Consider the following 21,297-nt stretch of genomic DNA (forward strand, 5'->3'; position numbering starts at 1 on the left):
AATTTTTTATCACCCCCCATCTCCCCCACACGGGGGACCCTGGGCGGTTCACAATAAAAACAATTTAAAATTTCGATAAAATCATAAATACTACAAATAATCAATCAGTGTAAAATGCAATAAAGTCCAAGCCACGGCGGATCTAATTCAAACAATGAGGGAATAAAATTGGTCCTGGCAGAATTTTCCCACCTGTCCTAATCTGCTGCAGAGACCATATCATTCCCCATCTTGATACGCCATAATATATCCTCCAGGGAAAGCTATGAAGGGGTGATTCCACCTCATCTATAGATCAGATCTTCCGAAGTGACAACCAGTTGCCTTCCCTGACACTTTGAAGTGCCAAAGACAAAAATATCCTTCATCCTGCTGATGGAGATAAAATGCTTCACATATCCACACACAAATAACTTGTCTGACTCTGGGCTGATCTAGATGACTGTTCTTTAACTTGGAATCTGGCACCTTGTTTCCCATGAGCAAAATGTTCTAAGCTGGTTTCTCAGGGTCTCACCTGCAGTGGGTGCTGTGAAACTACAGGAAAGAAACATTACATCTTTCACCCCCCACATTTAGATGTGAAATCCTGCTAGCAGCAGGGGTGATTTAAATAACACTAAGAATCATTGGCAGAATGTAATACAAAGTTAAAAACATAAATCAGACTTTCAGCATCATAAAGACCTGCAACCCAGAGCCAGCCATGTTCTACCTGCTACCACTTATTGTTAATTTGGACATTTCCTACTTATATATACACATATCTACTCATCCATCCCTTGTATGTACATAATCAATGTGTCCTAGCAAATTTCCAAATGAAACACTTAGATGCACAGATACAGATGTGTGCCTAGCTAGGTAAGCTAGGAAGCTAGGAAGCCCTTGGGACAGTCACTCATGCCCTTGTTATCTCCCATATAGACTACTGCAATGCGCTGTACATGGGGCTACCCTTGAAGAGTACCCGGAAGCTTCAGCTAGTCCAGAATGCAGCCACAAGGGCTATTTTTGGCGCCCCTAGAAGGGCGCACATAACACCTTTGCTACGTGAGCTGCATTGAATACCAGTTTTCTTCCGGGTCCAATTCAAGGTGTTGAATTGGACCTGGATTAAAGCTTTAAAGCCCTATATGGCATGGGACCGGGTTACCTGAGGGACCGCCTCTTCCCCATATCATCAGCCTGTCCCACCTGCTCATGCAGAAAGGACATGCTGCGGACCCCGTCAATAAGGGAATTCCATCTGGCGGGGTCCAGGAGGTGGGCCTTCTCGGCAGTAGCGCCCGCCCTTTGGAACATCCTGACCCTGGAGGTGAGATTAGCCCCATCGCTCCTGGCCTTCCAGAGGAAGTTGAAGACCTGGCTCTGCCACCGGGCTTGGGGCAGGGAGGAGAATCGACATACTTGGGGTTGGCTGGTGCCTTGAAGTGCCCCTCCTACATGATGGTTGAAGAGATCATAGCCATCTGGATTTTATGAGCTGGGGTAGTCAAGAAATTGTTTTGGTTTTTAATGGGATTTTATTGGAATTTTACTGTGTTTTTATCTGAGTTTTTATTGTATATTTATTCGGTGTTGTAAATTGCTCAGAGTCCCTCCGGTTGGAGCAGATGGGCGGTGACAAATTTGATAAGTAAGTAAATAAATAAATAATCATCTTTTTATATACTAAAAAAGGGGCATAACTATTGCACAAGAGCTTTCTTGAATAATCAACTGTGTCTGACCCTAAGCAATACTCCTACCGATATTCAAGCATCTCAAACTTGTGCCACTTTACAGCATGCTCTTCCATCTTCTATCTTTGTGCAGCTCCTCATGGACACATTTACAGTTTTAGCAGTACAAGGAAGGTGAACTCTAAGTTTGGGCAAGGGTTCAAAGCCACAGCTCCTCATTCATGTACTTCAGCTGCATCACTTTTGAGTGGGATTTTCTTCCTTCCTTCCAGAATTCCCCAAAGCCATACAGAGGTGCATAATTGGAAGAAAAGATTCAGCTTTCTATATTCATCTTTTTCTCTGGAAGTTTTATCTTTAGATCATTCAGTTTTGTTTAGGCCCAGTCTTGTTTTCTGACCTGATTTCGAGGAGGAGGAGGAGGAGGAGGAGGAGGAGGAGGAGGAGGAGGAGGAGGAGGAGGAGGAGGAGGAGGAGGAGGAGAGTTTTGGCCTGTATAAACACTGCCATAGGTGTCCATAAGGGAGCAGCAAGTAATGTCTTGTGCATCATGACACTATCTCTCTAATCACATAATCTGCATGAAGTTGTGGTGTGTGTGATATTGTTGTGGCTTCTACTGTACACCTAAGAACATTGATTTCAAATGAAGTTTTCAGACAAAATTAATTTGATCAAATCACTCATTCTGGAGTGACACCTGGTTGTGGGGTTAGAAGTGGTGCCCACACCATTCTGGGTTGGTCTGACAACTTCCTGCAAGTAAATCTTCTGTAACAGGAAATGAGTTGTGACAGTCTGGATGTGGCCCAGCTCTAAAACAAAAACTGCTTAAGGTATCCACGTTCATTTGTCTTATCCAGAAGGGCATTTCTATAGATGAAGGCAATCTGCTAGTCAAAAGCATTGTTAATATAATCCAATTTCCACCCAGCCTCAGTATCATTTCTGTAACAGGGAGAAAAATAACTGGGGGATGATTTTGAGAAGGAAAACCGAGGGCAGGGAAGAGGAAGCATGTCCTTGCTCATCAATTACTCATCAGTATATCACCCACTGCTTCCTTCATTCACTGAAGTAACAATTTATTATTCCTAATAAAAGTGTCACCTAGTTACTGCAAAGTATTATCCCATACACCCACACTGTAAAGAAATATACACCCCAAACATTCCTGCTGAAATAACAGAATACAACTCAGTTCTAACCTGCAAGGTTAGAATCTGTTCTTTTGCTTCATCCTTGTGTTTCATTTCAGCCTTTCATTTTTCTTCTTGATCGGTGTTTCTCAACCTTGGCAACTTTAAGATGTGTGGACTTCAACTCTCAGAATTTCCCAGCCAGCTGGGGAAATTCTAGGAGCTGAAGTCCATACATCTTAAGGTTACCAAGGTTGAGAAACACTGTTCTGGATCCTGATCTGCAAAGGTTGAGCAAATGCTTACAGGGCTGAATTTGCTCTAATCTTCTTGGCACTTAGGCTACACCACCAGGCTCCAGGACTACATGGTAGGGTCTTGGTGCTAAGGTGTGGGATAACACAAATGATGCTTCCTTGGGTCTGGGTCAGTGAATGATGGAGGCCCATGTTGGGCTGATGGTGGAGCATGAAGTGGTATTACCTCTGCCAGCTGTAAAATGTCATAATGGAAGTAGAAGTCCACTTAGAAGGCAAAAGAATTGGACCAAGAAATAAGAGTGAATTTATCACCTGGGGGAGTGTAGAATTGCTGAAACTTCCATGATTCCCATCAAAGAGAATATTTGTAGCTCAGGGTTGAACTGTGGAGTCCTTGGTGCTTTCTGAGCCTTGTTGTTTTCTTGCAGATGTTTCATTGCCAGAATAGGCAACATCTTCAGTGCAAACAGGGAGATGGCCGTCTCCCTGTTCACACTGAAGATGTTGCCTAGTCTGGCAATGAAACATCTGCAAGAAAACAACAAGACTCAGAAAGCACCAAGGACTCCACACTTCCATGATTAGAAATCTTCTAAGGAGGGGGGGGGGGAATCACTCGAGCATAACCCTCTGCTGTTATCTTCACAGTATAATCTTACTCAAGTTTACCAAGAAGTACTGCTGAGTGTTATTAGAATTATCCCAGGTGTGGCTATCAGATTACAGCTCTGAGCAAATTTCTTATGGGATTCCAAAGTTGTTGCCTATAAAGATTTATTGCCCTGTTATCAGCGATAATGGCCCTGATGAAAAACAAAGTAATAGGCCATATACTAGATAGTGAAGTGGCCTTTAAAACAGCTTGTGCAAAAGAGAAGTTGTGATATTTTCCATGTCTAGTTGTGTAGTTCTGATTTATTGTCTGAAGGTTTGAAGGCATCAGTTTTGTGCAAGATGTGAGTGCTGGGTTACAATTCACAGAATTTTCACCTCACAGGCAACCCTGGCTCTATATCCCATATAACTGGATCGGACCAAGTAAAAGGAAGTTGATGTATTCAAGTTTGCAGAAAGGGGTTTATAGTCACAATTTCATTATGATGGCTTTGACTTCATTGATGGCGTAACATGTTAGAATGGAAGCTGCAGGATAGGTAAGGTTGGAGAATTAATGAACATGTTGATAAATAAATGGCTTAAGGGCTCTCCACAGCAACAGGAAGACAATCTAGGAGACTCATTCATAGAGATCAGTGAAGTTCCATCTAGCTGTAACTTCATCAGAAGGGCTGAAAATGATTCCTTCAGATATAAAGCTCCCTGCACACAGATAAGTAGCCTATCAGGGGAAAGTTTCACAGTCTATCCTGATTTGATAGAGTGAAAGGTTAGGAAAAATCTTGCTGCTTGAGAAGAACAGCCTTTGGGAAACAGAACGTGCATGCAACCATTCCCAAATGAAGACGCGGGGTTATTGTTTACTAGGCATATGCAGGCTGTGTGATGGCCAGGAAATGTGCAGAGATCAGCTAGTTAAATATTCTCTGTTGAACCAGTAATGGAATTTACTGAGATTTATGGCTAAGGTTTGTCCACCTCCATAGAGTTGTTCCTAATCACAGCATTTTACTTTTTGTCAATAGAAGAATGGTAGCATATGTTTAGAGAAGAGAAAGTTAAAAAGCACCTGGAGTGGGGGAGGGGTCCTGGTAAATGGAACAAGTAATTCTGGAGCTTGGAGACCATAATCATAAGGGCTACAGAATTTTGTTCTGCCCTGGACTGCAAGCTGCCCGGTAGAACTGGACAGCATCTAAATGGGAAATCTCTTTCCTCCAGTTTCCCTGCCTTACACAGAGTTCAACTAGCCCCAGACGTGATGACGCAGCTAGCTCAAAGCCGAAAGGATGGCTAGCGGCCGACGGTGCTGGTGGTGAACGGCGAATCCGATGTTCTAAGGATCAATACACCATTGGAACCTGGAATGTAAGATCTATGAGCCAGGGCAAATTGGATGTGGTTATTGGTGAGATGTCAAGATTCAAGATAGACATTTTGGGCGTCAGTGAATTGAAATGGACTGGAATGGGCCACTTCACATCAAATGACCACCAGATCTACTACTGTGGACAGGAGGACCACAGAAGAAATGGAGTAGCCTTCATAATTAATAGTAAAGTGGCTAAAGCAGTGCTTGGATACAATCCAAAAAATGATAGAATGATCTCAATTTGAATTCAGGGCAAGCCATCTAACATCACAGTGATCCAAATCTACGCCCCAACCACAGATGCTGAAGAAGCTGAAGTAGAGCAGTTCTATGAGGATCTGCAGCACCTACTGGACTACACGCCTAAAAGAGATGTTATTTTCATCACGGGAGACTGGAATGCTAAGGTGGGCAGTCAAACGACACCTGGAATTACAGGTAAGCATGGCCTGGGAGAACAAAACGAAGCAGGACATAGGCTGATAGAATTTTGCCAAGACAACTCACTCTGCATAACAAACACTCTCTTCCAACAACCTAAGAGACGGCTTTATACATGGACTTCCCCAGATGGACAACACCGAAATCAGATTGACTACATCCTTTGCAGCCAAAGGTGGCAGACATCTATACAGTCAGTAAAAACAAGACCTGGAGCTGACTGTAGTTCCGATCATGAACTTCTTCTTGCACAATTTAGGATCAGACTAAAGAGATTAGGGAAGACCCACAGATCAGCTAGATATGAGCTCACTAATATTCCTAAGAAATATGCAGTGGAGGTGAAGAATAGATTTAAGGGATTGGACTTAGTAGATAGGGTCCTGGAAGGACTATGGACAGAAGTCCGCAACATTGTTCAGGAGGCAGCAACAAAATACATCCCAAAGAAAGAGAAAACCAAGAAGGCAAAATGGCTGTCTGCTGAGACACTAGAAGTAGCCCAAGAAAGAAGGAAAGCAAAAGGCAACAGTGATAGGGGGAGATATGCCCAATTAAATGCAGAATTCCAGAGGTTAGCCAGAAGAGATAAGGAATTATTTTTAAACAAGCAATGCACGGAAGTGGAAGAAGACAATAGAATAGGAAGGACAAGAGACCTCTTCCAGAAAATTAGAAACATCGGAAATAAATTTCAGGCCAAAATGGGTATGATCAAAAACAAAGATGGCAAGGACCTAACAGAAGAAGAAGAGATCAAGAAAAGGTGGCAAGAATATACAGAAGACCTGTATAGGAAGGATAACAATATCGGGGATAGCTTTGACAGTGTGGTCAGGGAGCTAGAGCCAGACAACCTGAAGAGTGAGGTTGAGTGGGCCTTAAGAAGCATTGCTAATAACAAGGCAGCAGGAGACGATGGCATCCCAGCTGAACTGTTCAAAAGCTTGCGAGATGATGCGGTCAAGGTAATGCATGCTATATGCCAGCAAATTTGGAAAACACAAGAATGGCCATCAGATTGGAAAAAATCAACTTATATCCCCATACCAAAAAAGGGAAACACTACAGAATGTTCAAACTATCGAACAGTGGCACTCATTTCACATGCCAGTAAGGTAATGCTCAAGATCCTGCAAGGTAGACTTCAGCAATTCATGGAGTGAGAACTGCCAGATGTACAAGCTGGGTTTGGAAAAGGCAGAGGAACTAGGGACCAAATTGCCAATATCCGCTGGATAATGGAAAAGGCCAGGGAGTTTCAGAAAAACATCTATTTCTGTTTTATTGACTATTCTAAAGCCTTTGACTGTGTGAACCATAACAAATTGTGGCAAGTTCTTAGTGGTATGGGGATACCAAGTCATCTTGTCTGCCTCCTGAAGAATCTGTATAACGACCAAGTAGCAACAGTAAGGACAGACCACGGAACAACGGACTGGTTTAAGATTGGGAAAGGAGTACGGCAGGGCTGTATACTCTCACCCTACCTATTCAACTTGTACGCAGAACACATCATGCGATATGCTGGGCTTGAGGAATCCAAGGCTGGAGTTAAAATCGCTGGAAGAAACATTAACAATCTCAGATATGCAGATGATACCACTTTGATGGCTGAAAGTGAAGAGGAACTGAGGAGCCTTATGATGAAGGTGAAAGAAGAAAGTGCAAAAGCTGGCTTGCAGCTAAACCTCAAAAAAACCAAGATTATGGCAACCAGCTTGATTGATAACTGGCAAATAGAAGGAGAAAATGTAGAAGCAGTGAAAGACTTTGTATTTCTAGGTGCAAAGATTACTGCAGATGCTGACTGCAGTCAGGAAATCAGAAGACGCTTAATCCTTGGGAGAAGAGCAATGACCAATCTCGATAAAATAGTTAAGAGCAGAGACATCACACTGACAACAAAGGTCGGCATAGTTAAAGCAATGGTGTTCCCTGTAGTAACATATGGCTGCGAGAGCTGGACCATAAGGAAGGCTGTGCGAAGGAAGATCGATGCTTTGGAACTGTGGTGTTGGAGGAAAATTCTGAGAGTGCCTTGGACTGCCAGAAGATCAAACCAGTCCATCCTCCAGGAAATCAAGCCAGACTGCTCACTTGAGGGAATGATATTAAAGGCAAGGGCAAGGCGGATGGATGATATTCTAGAGGTGACGGACTCGTCCCTGGGGGAGCTGGGGGTGTTGACGACCGACAGGAAGCTCTGGCGTGGGCTGGTCCATGAAGTCACGAAGAGTTGGAAGCGACTGAACGAATAAACAACAACAACACACAGACCCACATGTACACAAAGACAAGGAATGCAGTTCAGCCCTGATGCAATTTGCATCACTGATTCAGTGTAAGAAATTAGCGTGATTCGGTTTGGACCTTCTGTCAAGAAATGGGTAAATTTGGACATCCAAGTCAACCTGAAGAACTTGAGTGGATTAAAAAACAGCATCTGTTTTAGTTATTCGGCTCAACTTCTGAAGCTTCCTAATAAGCACCCCCCTCCCTGCCTGGGCCCACCCCCCCCACCCCCACCTAATAAGCACCCCCCTCCCTGCCTGGGCCCACCCCCACCCCCACCCAATTCTGAGTCAATCTCTTGCAACAGGAAATGTCAGGATGGCTAAGTCTCTTGTTGCCCACTTGTTCCTATTGGCACAGAATGACCTAATTTCTGCATTTACACTTTGGCAAGGTGGACAGATGGCTCTGTGCTTCTGAGAGGATTAGCATGCATCAAAGCAAAGCTCTTATCCACTCCAAGCCAGAAGGGGTATTTAAATAAAAAAAAGGGAACACTAATTCTTTCACACCTGACAACATTATCATAAATGCACATGGAAGCAGAAGGTGAGCAGTGGGGTAAGGGGCAATTCTACTCTGAATTCCTGATTTTATATACTGATTTTAGACCAGTCCTTTCAAAACCTGCTGATGGAGGTCTGTGCCCTCCTCTTCCTGTCTATAGCTTGCCTCTAGATTATATTATCAAAATAAAGTTGGCCACCAAATTTTACCTGTGTTTGTTCTGGTTAAAAAGCAATGACAAGGGCATCAATGATCCATTGGGAAAGAGATCCTTCCTCAGAAAGTAAGTAGGTGTGAACAGACTGCAGGCAATCAGTCTCAATAGGTGCATCAGTCTACCTTAATGCAGCCAAGGGTTTTCCAGAAGGACATCATTCCACATTTATGAATGTAGCTGAGATCAGCCTACGTCAATTGGCAGATCTGCCTCACATTCAGTGACTTCAGGGCAAGCTCTGCATATGAGTAGATGCTGATGTTTCTGGGCAAAGGAACCGCTGCCATTTTCCTTTGTGGAGGTAGGTGTCCGAAGGAGCATTTCACTCAACCCTCTATCAAAGCAACCATCTCTTCAGGATCTGCATTGTCCTTCCCTGAAGTCCATCAAGTCCAACCTTCAGTTGGACTACAGAAGAACTGTTGCCTCTTGCAATTTGGTTGCAATGGTGAATGGCTCGTTTTTGGCTTTTCCCATTGCTTGTTAGGCAAACCCTGATTGTGAATAATAAACAGGCACTGAGAAATACTAATAAATAGAGCAAAGAAAATCTTCAATGCAGACTCTTAATAGGCCATCTGAGTAACTGAAATCCAGCTGTCCAGTAACATCCTTTCTAACTCATTTCTGTATCAGTCTGATTTTTAAAAAAAAATGTGAACATTTGCATTTATTTTCATACGCAACTTCTCCTAAAACATGCATTTTGAACACTTCCCCCTAAAACGTGCCTTTTTGTATCCCAATTTCCCTGAGATATCACTTTAATTTCCGCTAAAATAGGAATGTTCATACCAGCACATGTTTTATATACAGGCATTTTGTAGATATTTCAACTAGTTATTGAATTGTAGAATTTAGAGGAATGCGTGGCCCAGAACATTTCTCCCAAAGTGACAGTAGTTGATAGATTTATTCTTCATGACAGCACAATGCTTTCTCCATACAAATTACCCTTTCTGGTGATAGGGCCACAAACCATGATTGTGTACTAACACTGTTTCTGACTTGAGGCTGGTGCTGAGATTGCCAATGGCATCATGTTTCATTCCCGTCCAGTAATATTTATTTTATGGGAAATCACAATCCAGAAAGTCTTTGACAAAAATATTGATTTATGTAAGAATCTTTCTCATGATTTCTATTAAATGCACATTGAAATTAATGTTTTGTTGGGATATACAGTATTTTTCAAAATAAAAAGCAGTTTAGACTGCTCCATTTAGCCATGATCCCCCTGTACTCAGTAAGATTTGTGTGTGTGTGATTAAATAAGAAAAATAAGATATATTTAGCCATTTGTGAAGATGTTTTTTCCCCTCCAAACTATAGATATAAATTCCAGAATAGGTTTATCTCATGACTTGGTGAATTCCCCATTTAAAAAATTGGTTTATCTCATGATGTGATAAAATCTCTTTAAAAATGACTGATTCCAAAATATTCATTTCTTTTAAAAAATGGAAAGCCGAAAATTGAATACAAGCCTTGCTTAATTTATCAATGAAGAGTTTGTTTTTGTTTTGTGGTAAGTCTTTATAGCTGGTTATAGAATGCTTCCTTGTCTTTTCAATGAAGTATTCAACTAAAAAGGGTCTCCTTTTTAACAAAATAATTTTAAAAATTAACCATCTTGATCAATTCTGGATTGGCTGCCCTTTCCGGCATGTTCAGCTGCATATCCCATGTATTAATTTCCTGACCAGGAAAAAAAAATGTTACGTATGGCTGCTAATTCAAGTAAATCAAGATGAAGTTGATTTAGTCCTGAGAAATGGCTCCTTATGTGTTTTGGGGGGAGGAGAAAATGAAGAATGCCCTGGGAGTTATTAACATTTTATTTATTTGTTTGTTTGTTTATTTATTTATTTATTTATTTGCTGTGGGGGCTGGGGGTGAGAAAAATGAAACCGTGGGAAAAAGGTAAGTCAGGGTAAACCAACTTGCTTTCTAGATCTGGAGATGTTTCTTTGGACCACACCGTACAGTGAAACACACAAAAAACCCTCCAACACAGAGAGATGCTGAATGCTTGTAAATAAGTCCCCCACTGCTGGCAAAGTAATTGGAGTAATTAAGTGGAAGGAAGGAACGCCTTTAAATGCCTCCAAAATTAAGTCGGGTCATCCGCTTAACATCTTAACAACTATTCCTGCCTCTCAGCCAGATTCCTACTGCCAAGTTCTGAAGGAGGTTTAAAGCAGGAACCTGGGGGGACATTTCTCCCACCCCACCCCCCAAATTAAGAAGAAACGGATCGTCCGTTTGGGGGGATGAAGCAAGGACGCCACTTTCCCCCATCCTTATTTCTCAATTTGATGCATGTCTGCCTCGGTGAGTACAGCAAATCTCGCGACTAGCAAGCTAGAATCAATCTGAAGCAGATGTTTAAGCTCTGGTGTAATCTTGCTAATAGCACCTTTCAACTCCAGAACTGTACAAATAGCAATATTACTTGCTCGTTCCTTGTTTTCTTTTTTTCTGCTGTTTATATATTTGCAACATGAAATGGGCTGCGTTTTGTTTTTGTTTTGTTTTTTAATAAGTTAACGATTGAATTATACCTAATGGATCTTTCCTCTTCTTTTTCTTTGGATGTTGCTGTTTCCTTGCAGCAAGTAAGTAATTATTTCCTTAAAGATTCGGGGTAAGCATCCCTTTAAAAACTCAATATGTTTAGAGTATTGTTTAAGTTGCTTGGGGATTGCCTGGAGGTTGAAGTTGCTCAGTGGAAAATAGTACCCATGTGCAGTTCAGGGGCACTTTATGAAGGTTGATTAGCAAACATTGAGGGGGTCCCCCTTATTTCTTTCCCTGTGCCTACCATCTGTTTGTATTTAAAACATTGCCTGATTTGTAGCAGTTTGTATTGTTAGTGGCATAGTGCAGGTTCCCTTTGAGATGCTCAGGAACTTTCTCAAATACGAATGGATGGATTACTCCTACAGACTTAAATGATCACTCCAGGGGTTGATCTGGGCTTTGTACACAGAAGAAAAAAGAAAAGAAGCTCATTCACTGACTTGCCATTTATAGATTTTTATTTTTTCCTCCCTTGGGTCCTGTTTTCTCTTGACTTGTAGTTCAGGCAAATTATGCACCCTACTTCTTCGACAATGGAGCAAGCAGCTCTAATGGGAATATGGCACTCTTCAGCCTCTCCGAAGATACAGCTGTGGGTCAGTGTTATGATCTTGTGCCTGTGTGTGTGTGTTTAAAGACAGAAATGTTGAGGTTTTGTTTCTCCAAGGAAGCTGCACCCTATCTGTTGAGACTATAATGCCAATCTCTCCAAGTTGGGGTCCATTTGATCCAATTTTATTTATACATCCTGCCTATCCTCCAGGAGCTCACTGTGGCTTACATGAAGATCTTTCTTTGTGTTATCCCTACAACAACTCTTCTGAGTTAGATTGGACTGAAAGACTGGCCCAAATTTACCCTAGGAGTTTTCATGGCTGAGGGTGGACTGAACCCAGGTCTTCCTGGTCCTAGTCCAACACTTTAACATCTACAACATACTGGATTGGTAACAACTCCCAAAATTCCAAGACTGGATGTCCCAACAGGTTTGGTGCCAGATTGAAAAAGAGTCACAGAGATACTGATATTATTGCCTTCTATGCTGGGGGTCTGTTGATGATGTCAACTTCCATAGCAAATCATTTTATCTATGCAATTCTACTAGTTTATATATCTTTAAAGGCAGTCATTCCTAAATTTGTGATTTCTGGGTAAATTTCTTGCTGGGATTCACACACTCATGTGTTTTCTGGCACAAGCCATCATGATTTGGGTCAATGTCATTCCAGAACTCTTTTAAATTTTCACGTCTGAATGGCTGGCTTCAGATATGGTGCTAACGCCAAACCAGACAAAGCCTTTGGGTATCATACATGAACCCAGCCCTTCTTTATTTCTTCTGGATTAATATTGGAGGTACATTTCAGTTTTTTGCTGTGTGAAGTTTCAGAGGAGGGCTTCATTTTGACAAAGCTTTAAACAAAGCATTTCTTCAAATGTATTTCATGAAGGATCTGTTGTTTCCTTGCTTCGAAGACCTGAAGCAAAGCAATCATTTTTCTTCCCGTGCACAAGATATCTCCCAGGCTTGGAGGTTGCAGCATGAGCTGTAGAGAATCTTCCTCTGGATAGCTCACCTAGCTGAGGGTGGCCAGCAGAATGGGAGAGCTCTTTTCATCCCTCTGGTTCTTCCAACTATTCCCCACTGTCCATCAGTTTAGAGAATGCAGATGGAGAAGGACACATCTTTTTTTCTCAGTGACCACCTATTATCAGGAGGCCAATGGTGAGAAAGGACCAAAAGAGCTTCTTCAGGGAGTGCTGCAGGGGAAAAAAGTGGACAAGAGCCTTTTCCCACAGGACTGGGAAAAGTGTTTCCGGGCTGAGAAACCATGAAGATTCCTCAGCCTGGAGATCCCTTGGCATGAAGGACTTCCAGGTTGGTGCCTTCAGTGAAGTCTATTTGCAATCCTAATGCCTCCCAACACTGGCCCAGAGGAATCTGAGGTCATTCATGTTGCTTTGTCAAGGTGAATTGGATGGGCCTCTTCATGTTGGCAAAGCAAATTAGATCACTTCCGGGATCCAAATTGTTTTATTGAAGTGTAATTTCATACAGGTGTAAAGTCACACAGAATATAGTGATTTCTGCCATAGTCATGCAGTCTACTCTGAAACAAAGAGTAAAGCATTTTCGTGTAGTGGTAAGTCTTCTTCAAGTCAAGCTCAAATCTTGGAGCCTACATGGATATGTGATCTTCTTGGCTACAATATACAAACATTTATGGAAGTGATTTGCTCCTGCCTTCTTCCTGAGGCTGAGAGAGAATGATTGGCCCAAGGACACCCAGTTAACTTTGTGCCTAAGGCAGGACTAGAATTCATAGTCTCCTGGTTTCTAGCCCAGCACCTTTAACCACTACACCAAATGCCTCTCCATTGCTTTAACTAGCCATACCTTAATCTGGGCTGCAAAGCCACGCATAGCCACTATGTCACTGCACATCTCTGCTACCATTTACTGGTTATCCGGTATAAAAACATAGAATGGTGTTTTCCAAACAGAAAGGCAAGGAGGTACATGCATTCTACATCTCCCGGAAAAATAATTCCATTTGCAGGACTTGGCGGCCCAGATTTGGTATCCTTAATATACCAGGAGAACATCTTTTTGTGTTTAGGAGTTTTGGTAGGAGCTAGACAAGTAGCTTCTGGGGAAAGATGGAGATGGTGCCAAGTTTCCAGTTTCTGAGCCTGTTGTAGTCTGCATTTTCCCAAGCAGGAAGGACTTGTGGTTTCTAAAAACACTTTTTTCTAATGTATTTCCTCCAGTGCTTTATTGGTTCCTTTATAGATTGCTATATTGGGAATGTGGGTGAATTTACACCCTGGTTAAGTTTCAACACCATTAAATCCTTACTGGACAAGGGAGAAAAGTTCTCTGCTCCACTGAAGACCCTTGTGTTAGTATTTTTTTCCACTTGCTTGGACTCATAAAGATGAGCCTTTATTTTAATTTACCTTTCTTTTCAGCAAGAGCTGCCAAGGACAGATTTTAATTGGTGTTAACTCCGTGCTGGAAAATGTTCCCAGAGTGTTAATGATATGGAGAGTATGTGCTGAGAAGGTGTAAAAATTATCAGCTAGACACCAAGTCTGATCTAGAATAGAAATAGAAATAAAGCCCTCCAGTTTTAATATTTTATTAGCATTTTGATTGCACGCAACCAGCCTAGCATCAAATAGTATTCAGGAAGTCATCTCAGCAAAAGAGGCAGGAAAGATTGGTAGACTCCATTGGTCCATGGCCGAAGAACAACTTCCTTTTTTAAGAGTTTGTGCAGATTAATCTTTCATATTGTCCAGTATTTTTCATTGCACTGGTAATCAAAGACCTTCAATGCAATGAAGGTAAAATATTTCCACTTCCTAGTGAGTCTTAGGGTCTTTCCTCACTGTGGGGTAGAAAAGCTCTCCATCCATCCACAAGTTTTCAAAAACCTATTATAGGCACAAAATGTGCTGTCCCTGTTGCCAGTTCCAATTTTGTTTCTATGGCCTCTGTTTACAGTCATGACCTATTTCCTGACTTTTTACCAAGGTAATGGGTAACAAAACCCAATGTTTTATCTACTCTTAGATGGTGTCAGAATAAGGGGAGGAAAGACAGATTTAACACCAATCCAGCTCTGGATGACTTAATCCTCTCTCATTCACAGTTTCCCATATTTCATTTCTAGTTCAGCATCCATAAAACCCAATGAAAATAATTCTGGTTTCATCATAATATTAATCCACAATAACCTTTGCATCATTGTATGAATTTGCACCCAAGATTTCTTTGTTTTGCATGGTAAAAATTCCCTCTTGTAATGATTGCCTATTCTAAAACAGTATCAGACTCACAGGCAAAGTTCAAGGATATCTGATTTATTAAAGAATAGTGTGCAGGATCACAGAGAAAGCTGAGAATGATGAAAGTGTGCCAAATGCAAACTAAAAACCCTCGGTGCAAACGAGATCCCTCCCCCCGTAGAATCTTCCCAAGTTCACAATCCCAGGTGCTCCTAACGGTCTCTGATGGTCTGCGGGAAAAGGCCTTGAACAGAGAACATAACCCAAACACATTCCATTGTACTGATTTCACATACAGAGCTTGGTACAAGGTCTCACAGCAGCTCCCTCCCAAACAGAAACGCGCATTAGCGCCATGGCATGGGAAACGTTACGATGTATGAACTACATTGAATCAGTGAACATGACACCTCTTTCTTTTCATACTTCCAACACTGGTTTGATATTAAGATTTTCTGACAACCAATGGTATGAGAGAAGTTCCTTCTTGGCTTCATTTTGCCCCCTTAATGTTGTTGTTTTTCCTGCTTGAGGTCAGGAAACACGCTGAAGGTTAGGATTAGGATTTCAGGGAGCCATCCCCATAATTTGTCTTGGAGATACGACCTTGCATTTCACACTATAATTCTTCCTCCATCCCTACATGATTTAACAGCTCCATCAATCTCTGTGAGGGCCAAACAGAGTGAGTCCAAAAGCCTGTCACCACGGCTGATCCACAGTTTTGGGTACATACCCCAATTTATCCCCTACAGCATTTTCTCACCCCATATCAATGAGGTTCTGATATCTTCCTTCATCAATTGGAAGGAAATTATGCCTGGATAACTAGAGTGGCCTTGAACACAGACTTTCTCCAGGTGTTCAGCTGACTATGAGGAGTTTGTCAAAGCACTGTTTGACCATTCCAGCTGGTCTCAGTGATCTGGAAGAAGATTTATCACGAAGACTTCCCACCCTGCTCCACTAAATTTGAATGTCCTGGACCAGCTATGTTTTTACTCAATTTTGTTTTTTTTTTTTTTTTTTTTAGTAATGGGCAATTTGAAATTAAGCCATTAGAAGACAAGAACAAGAGAATTGGTGGGGTGCAGTGATTAGGATTGTGGACTGACATCAGGGAGATCCAGGTTGAAATCTACTCTCAGTTATGAAGCTCACTGGGGACTTGGAGCTAGTCACTCTCAGCCCAACCTACCTCAGATAGTTATTGTTGCAGGTAAAACTGTGAAGAAGGAGATCCATGTATGCCACCTTTAGCTCCATCCAAATACTAACCTGGCCTGACCCTGCTTAGCTTTTTTAAGATCAGCCAAGGTCAGTTGGCTGGTGGAGCCAGTTTGGTGTAGTGGTTAAGGCACCAGGCTAGAAACTGGGAGACTCTGAATTCTAGTCCCACCTGAGGCACGAAGCCAGCTGGGCCTCCTTGGGTCAGTCACTGTCTCTCAGCCCCAGGAAGGAAGCAACGGCAAACCACTTCTGAAGTCTTGCCAAGAAAACTGCAGGGACTTGTCCAGGCAGTTGCCAGGAGTCAAAACTGACTCAAAGGCACAGATGCACACACAAGGTCAGTTGTGCTCCAAAATAGATGGAGAACATTAGATTGACTTTCTCCAGAATTATGGACATTATACATTAATTATTATCATAATCATAATTGTCATAATAACAAAGTCTTAATAAAACAATAATCATGTCAACTCTTAGCAAAAACGTTTGAAAATCTTTGAGAAGTTCTACAAAAAGTCAAAAACTCTCTCTGTTGTAGGTTCACACATTTATACACTAAATGGAACAGATCCAGAAGGAGATCCAGTAACCTATGGCATGACCTTCGAAGCAGGATCAAGAAAATACTTTGCTATTGATGAAAACTATGGAAATGTTACATTGATTGCAGAGCTTGATCGAGAGGTATAACACAGAAGTATCTTTTTAGAACTCATATTTTCACACAGCTGCTATAGTGATCCTGGTATGAACTAGGTTATTTAAAATTCAAAGAGGGATGGAGCTGGGAAAATGATTAAATACTTCATATCTTTTGAAAAAGTTTCCACATAGAGATCTAGTCTAGAATTCTTCTCCCTGTCACATTCATATTCATTATTCTGTGCTGGGTGATGTGAGTTTAGGAATACTCAATCCACCTCTAATTTCAAGTATAGCCCAAACATAGTTTTTTATTACTAAAATAAATATTCAGATGTCTCTATCAGTTACAGAACCCTGGGTATATTATCATCAATTGCTATCAACAGATGAATCCATGATAATACATCCAGCATAATTGGATCCTAGCTTAGACAAATAGTTGCATTATTTTTCAAGACTGCCTCTTTTCGTTAGAGTAATTTGACTTATTGGATTAGTCTGGCTGATTGTAGGTTATGTACAATTTATGCAGAAATCGAAAGAACAAGTTGTGTGAACAACTGCGCAGAAATAATTACTGTTACGTTCACAGAAGCTTACTCTCAGGTAAATATTGACACATTTGCCTAGAAGTAAGCCCCATTGAACTTACAGGAATTGCTTTTGGAGAGACAGTCATAGAATTGCATTGTGAATTTGCCATGGGGATTGCACTGCCTAGTTTTATTAAATGCAAAGCAAACCGATGTTTCAGAAATCAGGTAATTTGTATGTTATGAACAATTGCTAAAACACATCCTTTTATACTTCCTTAGACAGAAGATGAGACTGAGGTGGTTGTTAGTATTTCTGATGGCTTAAGTACAGTAAGTATATCAGTAGAGAATATGCTCTTCATAACTGCAGATACCTCGTTTAGTTCTGAATCTGGTTCCAGTCTTCCCTTTACCCTGCCTTGCTCCATGTTAACTGGGCCATACATCATTGCCTCTGACTTAGGTTGCAATTCTGAAACTGCAAATTAAATCATTGCATACATATTTTCAAGTTTGGGTGACATGATGAATCATCCTGAATGGCAGGCCCTTATCTGGGTCATTGCCATGCTGAATCTGTTAAGCTGATTCCATAGCTATAAATTCAGCCCAGGTTCTGAATACCACAGAGAAGCCAAAATTCACATTAGGGAGATCTTCATAACAATGAGCGTTTTGATAAAGGGAATCAAGGAAGGCCATTATAGAGTAACATTGTTGAGGCAGCATCACAACATGCTGCAGAATTCTTTGGATTAGTTGATACTTACTTCTTTAGACAAAAATGAGGCTTATCCTGGAAACTCATTTCTTTGGCTTGAGCCCAATGTTCTTTCCTGTCCCCTGCATCTGTCCCAACCCAGTCTCTGCAGTTCACTCATTCACCTGGCCTTGCAAACTATTAAGAATCCAAAATTGGTTTGCGCAATTATATAGGGAGGACCCAGACAAGAAAAAAAGGTAAGAGCTTCTTGAATAGCTCTGCACAAGAAAGAATATAGACCGATATATCTCATCATGCCATATTAAATTGGAAAATAGAGGACAAAATGGGAAAGACTGTCAGAACATTATGCCCATGATCCAAAGATGAATGTATATATGGAGTTTTGTGGACCACGGATGGGGAACCCGAAGCCTTCCTGAATTCTTCTCGTTGATCCATTTTATGACTTCAGCTGGAGTCACAGTTCTAACTGGGCTGTCTCCTTACATTCTTGTTCAAGCAGAAAGGACATACTTCACACAAGGCACCAAGACATCACATGGTTTAATTTTGGCTTCGCTATAAGGCATGAACCCAGCCATTGTCATTTTCGAATTGTGGTTTATAGCTTTATATTTGGTGTGACCTATGCTCTGATGGGTTTGTCAACCCAGCATGGTTAAAGCCAACGATGGCTCAGCATGATAAATATCTTTCAGCTATTGGGGAAAATTGGAAGCTGTCTTATACCAAGTTTAGCTCAGGTTACTTTTCATTGACTGCAATTTTCTAAAATCCCAGAAATCAACCTTTGACAGCTCTGCTGCCTGAATCTGGGACTCCTCTAAGCAGTTTATGTGTTTTACCATTGATCCATTGTGTCCTTTAAAAACAAATGTTCAGATTGTTTTTTAAAAACCCATTGATCTGATTTTTCTAATTTGTTCTGAACATAGTACCCTTTCTTTGAATGTAACCAATAACACTTTCAGAAGGTTCACTCCTGTTACTGCCCTGATTGCTTAGCTCTTTGGGGTATTTTTCCATGTTTTTAGTTACCACGTATTTATTTTATTGATTACCACTAGACTAGGATGCAGCAAACAAGCAAGCATACATAGAATTATACGTAGAACGTCATTCACATTGCCTAGCTGAAGTGTTACCATGTTCAACTTCAGGTGGCTGAGAAGGTCAGAATCCTTATAACAGATGCAAATGATGAGAGTCCAGAATTTATCAACACACCTTACATCGTTCAAGTCCTGGAGGTTGGTAGAACTTGTTTAGACTCTTGGTTAGCTGGAAAGACAATGCTTCATGAGGGGCATACCTATTAGACTAGTATAAGAGCCAGTTTGGTGTAGCAGTTAAGGTTCTGGTCTAGAAACTAGGAAGACTGTGAGTTCTAAGCCCCCCTTAGGCAAGAAAGCTGGCCAGGTGACTTTGGGTCAGTCACTTTCTCTCAGCCCAACCCATTTCACAGGGTTGTTGTTGGGAAAACAGGAGGCAGGAGTGTTAGCTATGTTCCATATAGCTATGTTCCATATATAGAATTATATATTTAAAAGGTGGGAGGAGAAGGGGAAGGGGAAGGAAGGGGGAAGGGGGAAGGGGGAAGGGGAGGGGGAAGGGGAGGGGGAAGGAAGGGGAGGAAGGAGAAGGAGAAGGAGAAACCACCAAGAGTTTCAAGTAGAGACATTCCATACTTCCATCCCATGTGTAGGTATCTGATGAGTCAAAGGGAGGCATGACTAGCTGGCTGAATCTTTTATTGAAAATATCAAAGTAGCCATTTAAGGAGTCAAGTATAAGAAAGCTGTTTCTCCAGACCTAATCCAAGTGGCCTAGGAATATGTTATTCAGATTTGAGAGATGGCCCTCATCTCTGGGTGGTTGGCTAGCTTCTGCTCTTTTGAGATTATGCTTTGGGAAAACCAGCTTCCCTTGAAGGCAGGCAAACTCTCAGAAGCCAAGCAATTCTGTAGGTTCCACCAAGATTTGCTACCAACCAGTATGCATTCTTACATAGGATTCATCTCTAGCTTCAAAGTAGCATTGTAGCAGAGGTCATACTGAAAAAGTAAGAGCTTGTTCCCACCATGATTGTAGCTTCACCATTTTCTTGATATTATGTGGTCACCTTTAGCCTTCTAAAGTTCATCAGAAACATAGTAACCTGAAAAATTGATCTAGAAATTGGGAGATATCATTTGTATGAAGTTATGGGCACTAGCCAATCAGCTGCAGTCATCAAGTTCTCCTGGAAATTAAAACATTTTTTTTTATCTCCAGAGCTTGAAAAATAAGTTTTTTATTGACCAACTTATGCACGTATTTGAGTAGATCCAGTCTACAGATGTCATATCTGTCAAATGTTATAGCAACATCATATCTGATTTTTCCTGGGGGAGATACAGCTGACGTCAGGTTATTTTCCTATCTGTTTTATGTCTCATTTCATCACTGTGATGTCAGGTGGGGATGGAGAAGACATTACTTTCTTTTTTGGCTTCATCTCAGTACAACTTCTCATTGTTTCCTTCTCTAGTACGGTCTTACTTAGGTATTGTATTCTTCTTTTTCATTAATCACGTCTCACCTATTTATTCTCCCCCACACACACACTTACTGCATGCTTCCATCCCATCTCTTCCTATTGTCACTCTCGCATTCAAGCTTGATTCTACTCTTTTCTGGATTTTCAGAACACTCCATCTGGGAGCAGCATCTTCAAAGTTGAAGCAGTAGACCGAGACACAGGTTCAGGAGGAAGTATTACTTATTTTCTGCAGGTAAAACTATACTTAGACATGGAGTCTTTACGCTATTCTGAACCTATAATTTTTTGTTTGTTTGTTTTTATTAAACTTAGAGGCTGACCAACAATTCTGGATGGCTTACATGTTTAAAAAGTAAAGAACAATGAGATAAAAAGAAAAATGTTTGTGTACATCTGGAAGAAACAAATACAGCCCAGTGATGGGCTCACAAACACTCTATGCCCAGGACCTGGGAGAACAGCCAGGTTTTTAAAGATTATTAGAACATCATCAGGGTGGGTACCATGACAGAGAGATGGACAGTAGGGATTCAGTTCCGAACATCAGCATCTCTGTTCAGGAGCTCAGCTGCTTTGCTCACGGTTTAACAGCAGTGTGTTTGAAACCAGAGGAAAATGCTGTGGCATGGAGGTTGTAGGCAGTCCATTTCCCCATTTGTGGGAATGGCTCACTACAAATCCAGGTTCCTGGGCTTCAGGTTGTTC

General features: G+C 41.4%; 1 protein-coding gene across 2 annotated transcripts in view; it reads left to right on the forward strand.

Moving 5' to 3' along the window:
* The first annotated feature begins 10,541 nt into the window (after positions 1-10,541).
* CDHR1 (cadherin related family member 1) overlaps positions 10,542-21,297 on the forward strand; it is a 43,607-nt gene continuing 32,851 nt past the window's right edge. Inside the window, exons 1-6 of one of the 2 annotated variants that reach the window (XM_063307725.1) lie at positions 10,542-10,868; positions 11,618-11,713; positions 16,681-16,826; positions 17,603-17,653; positions 19,211-19,300; positions 20,738-20,824. In XM_063307725.1, coding sequence (XP_063163795.1) covers positions 10,808-10,868; positions 11,618-11,713; positions 16,681-16,826; positions 17,603-17,653; positions 19,211-19,300; positions 20,738-20,824 — 531 coding nt within the window. In that variant the 5' untranslated portion in view covers positions 10,542-10,807. The remainder of the gene's footprint in view (positions 10,869-11,617; positions 11,714-16,680; positions 16,827-17,602; positions 17,654-19,210; positions 19,301-20,737; positions 20,825-21,297) is intronic. The other variant, XM_063307724.1, reaches the window with a different exon arrangement.

The sequence above is a fragment of the Candoia aspera genome, chromosome 6, assembly GCF_035149785.1.
Source record: "Candoia aspera isolate rCanAsp1 chromosome 6, rCanAsp1.hap2, whole genome shotgun sequence".
NCBI lineage: Eukaryota > Metazoa > Chordata > Lepidosauria > Squamata > Boidae > Candoia > Candoia aspera.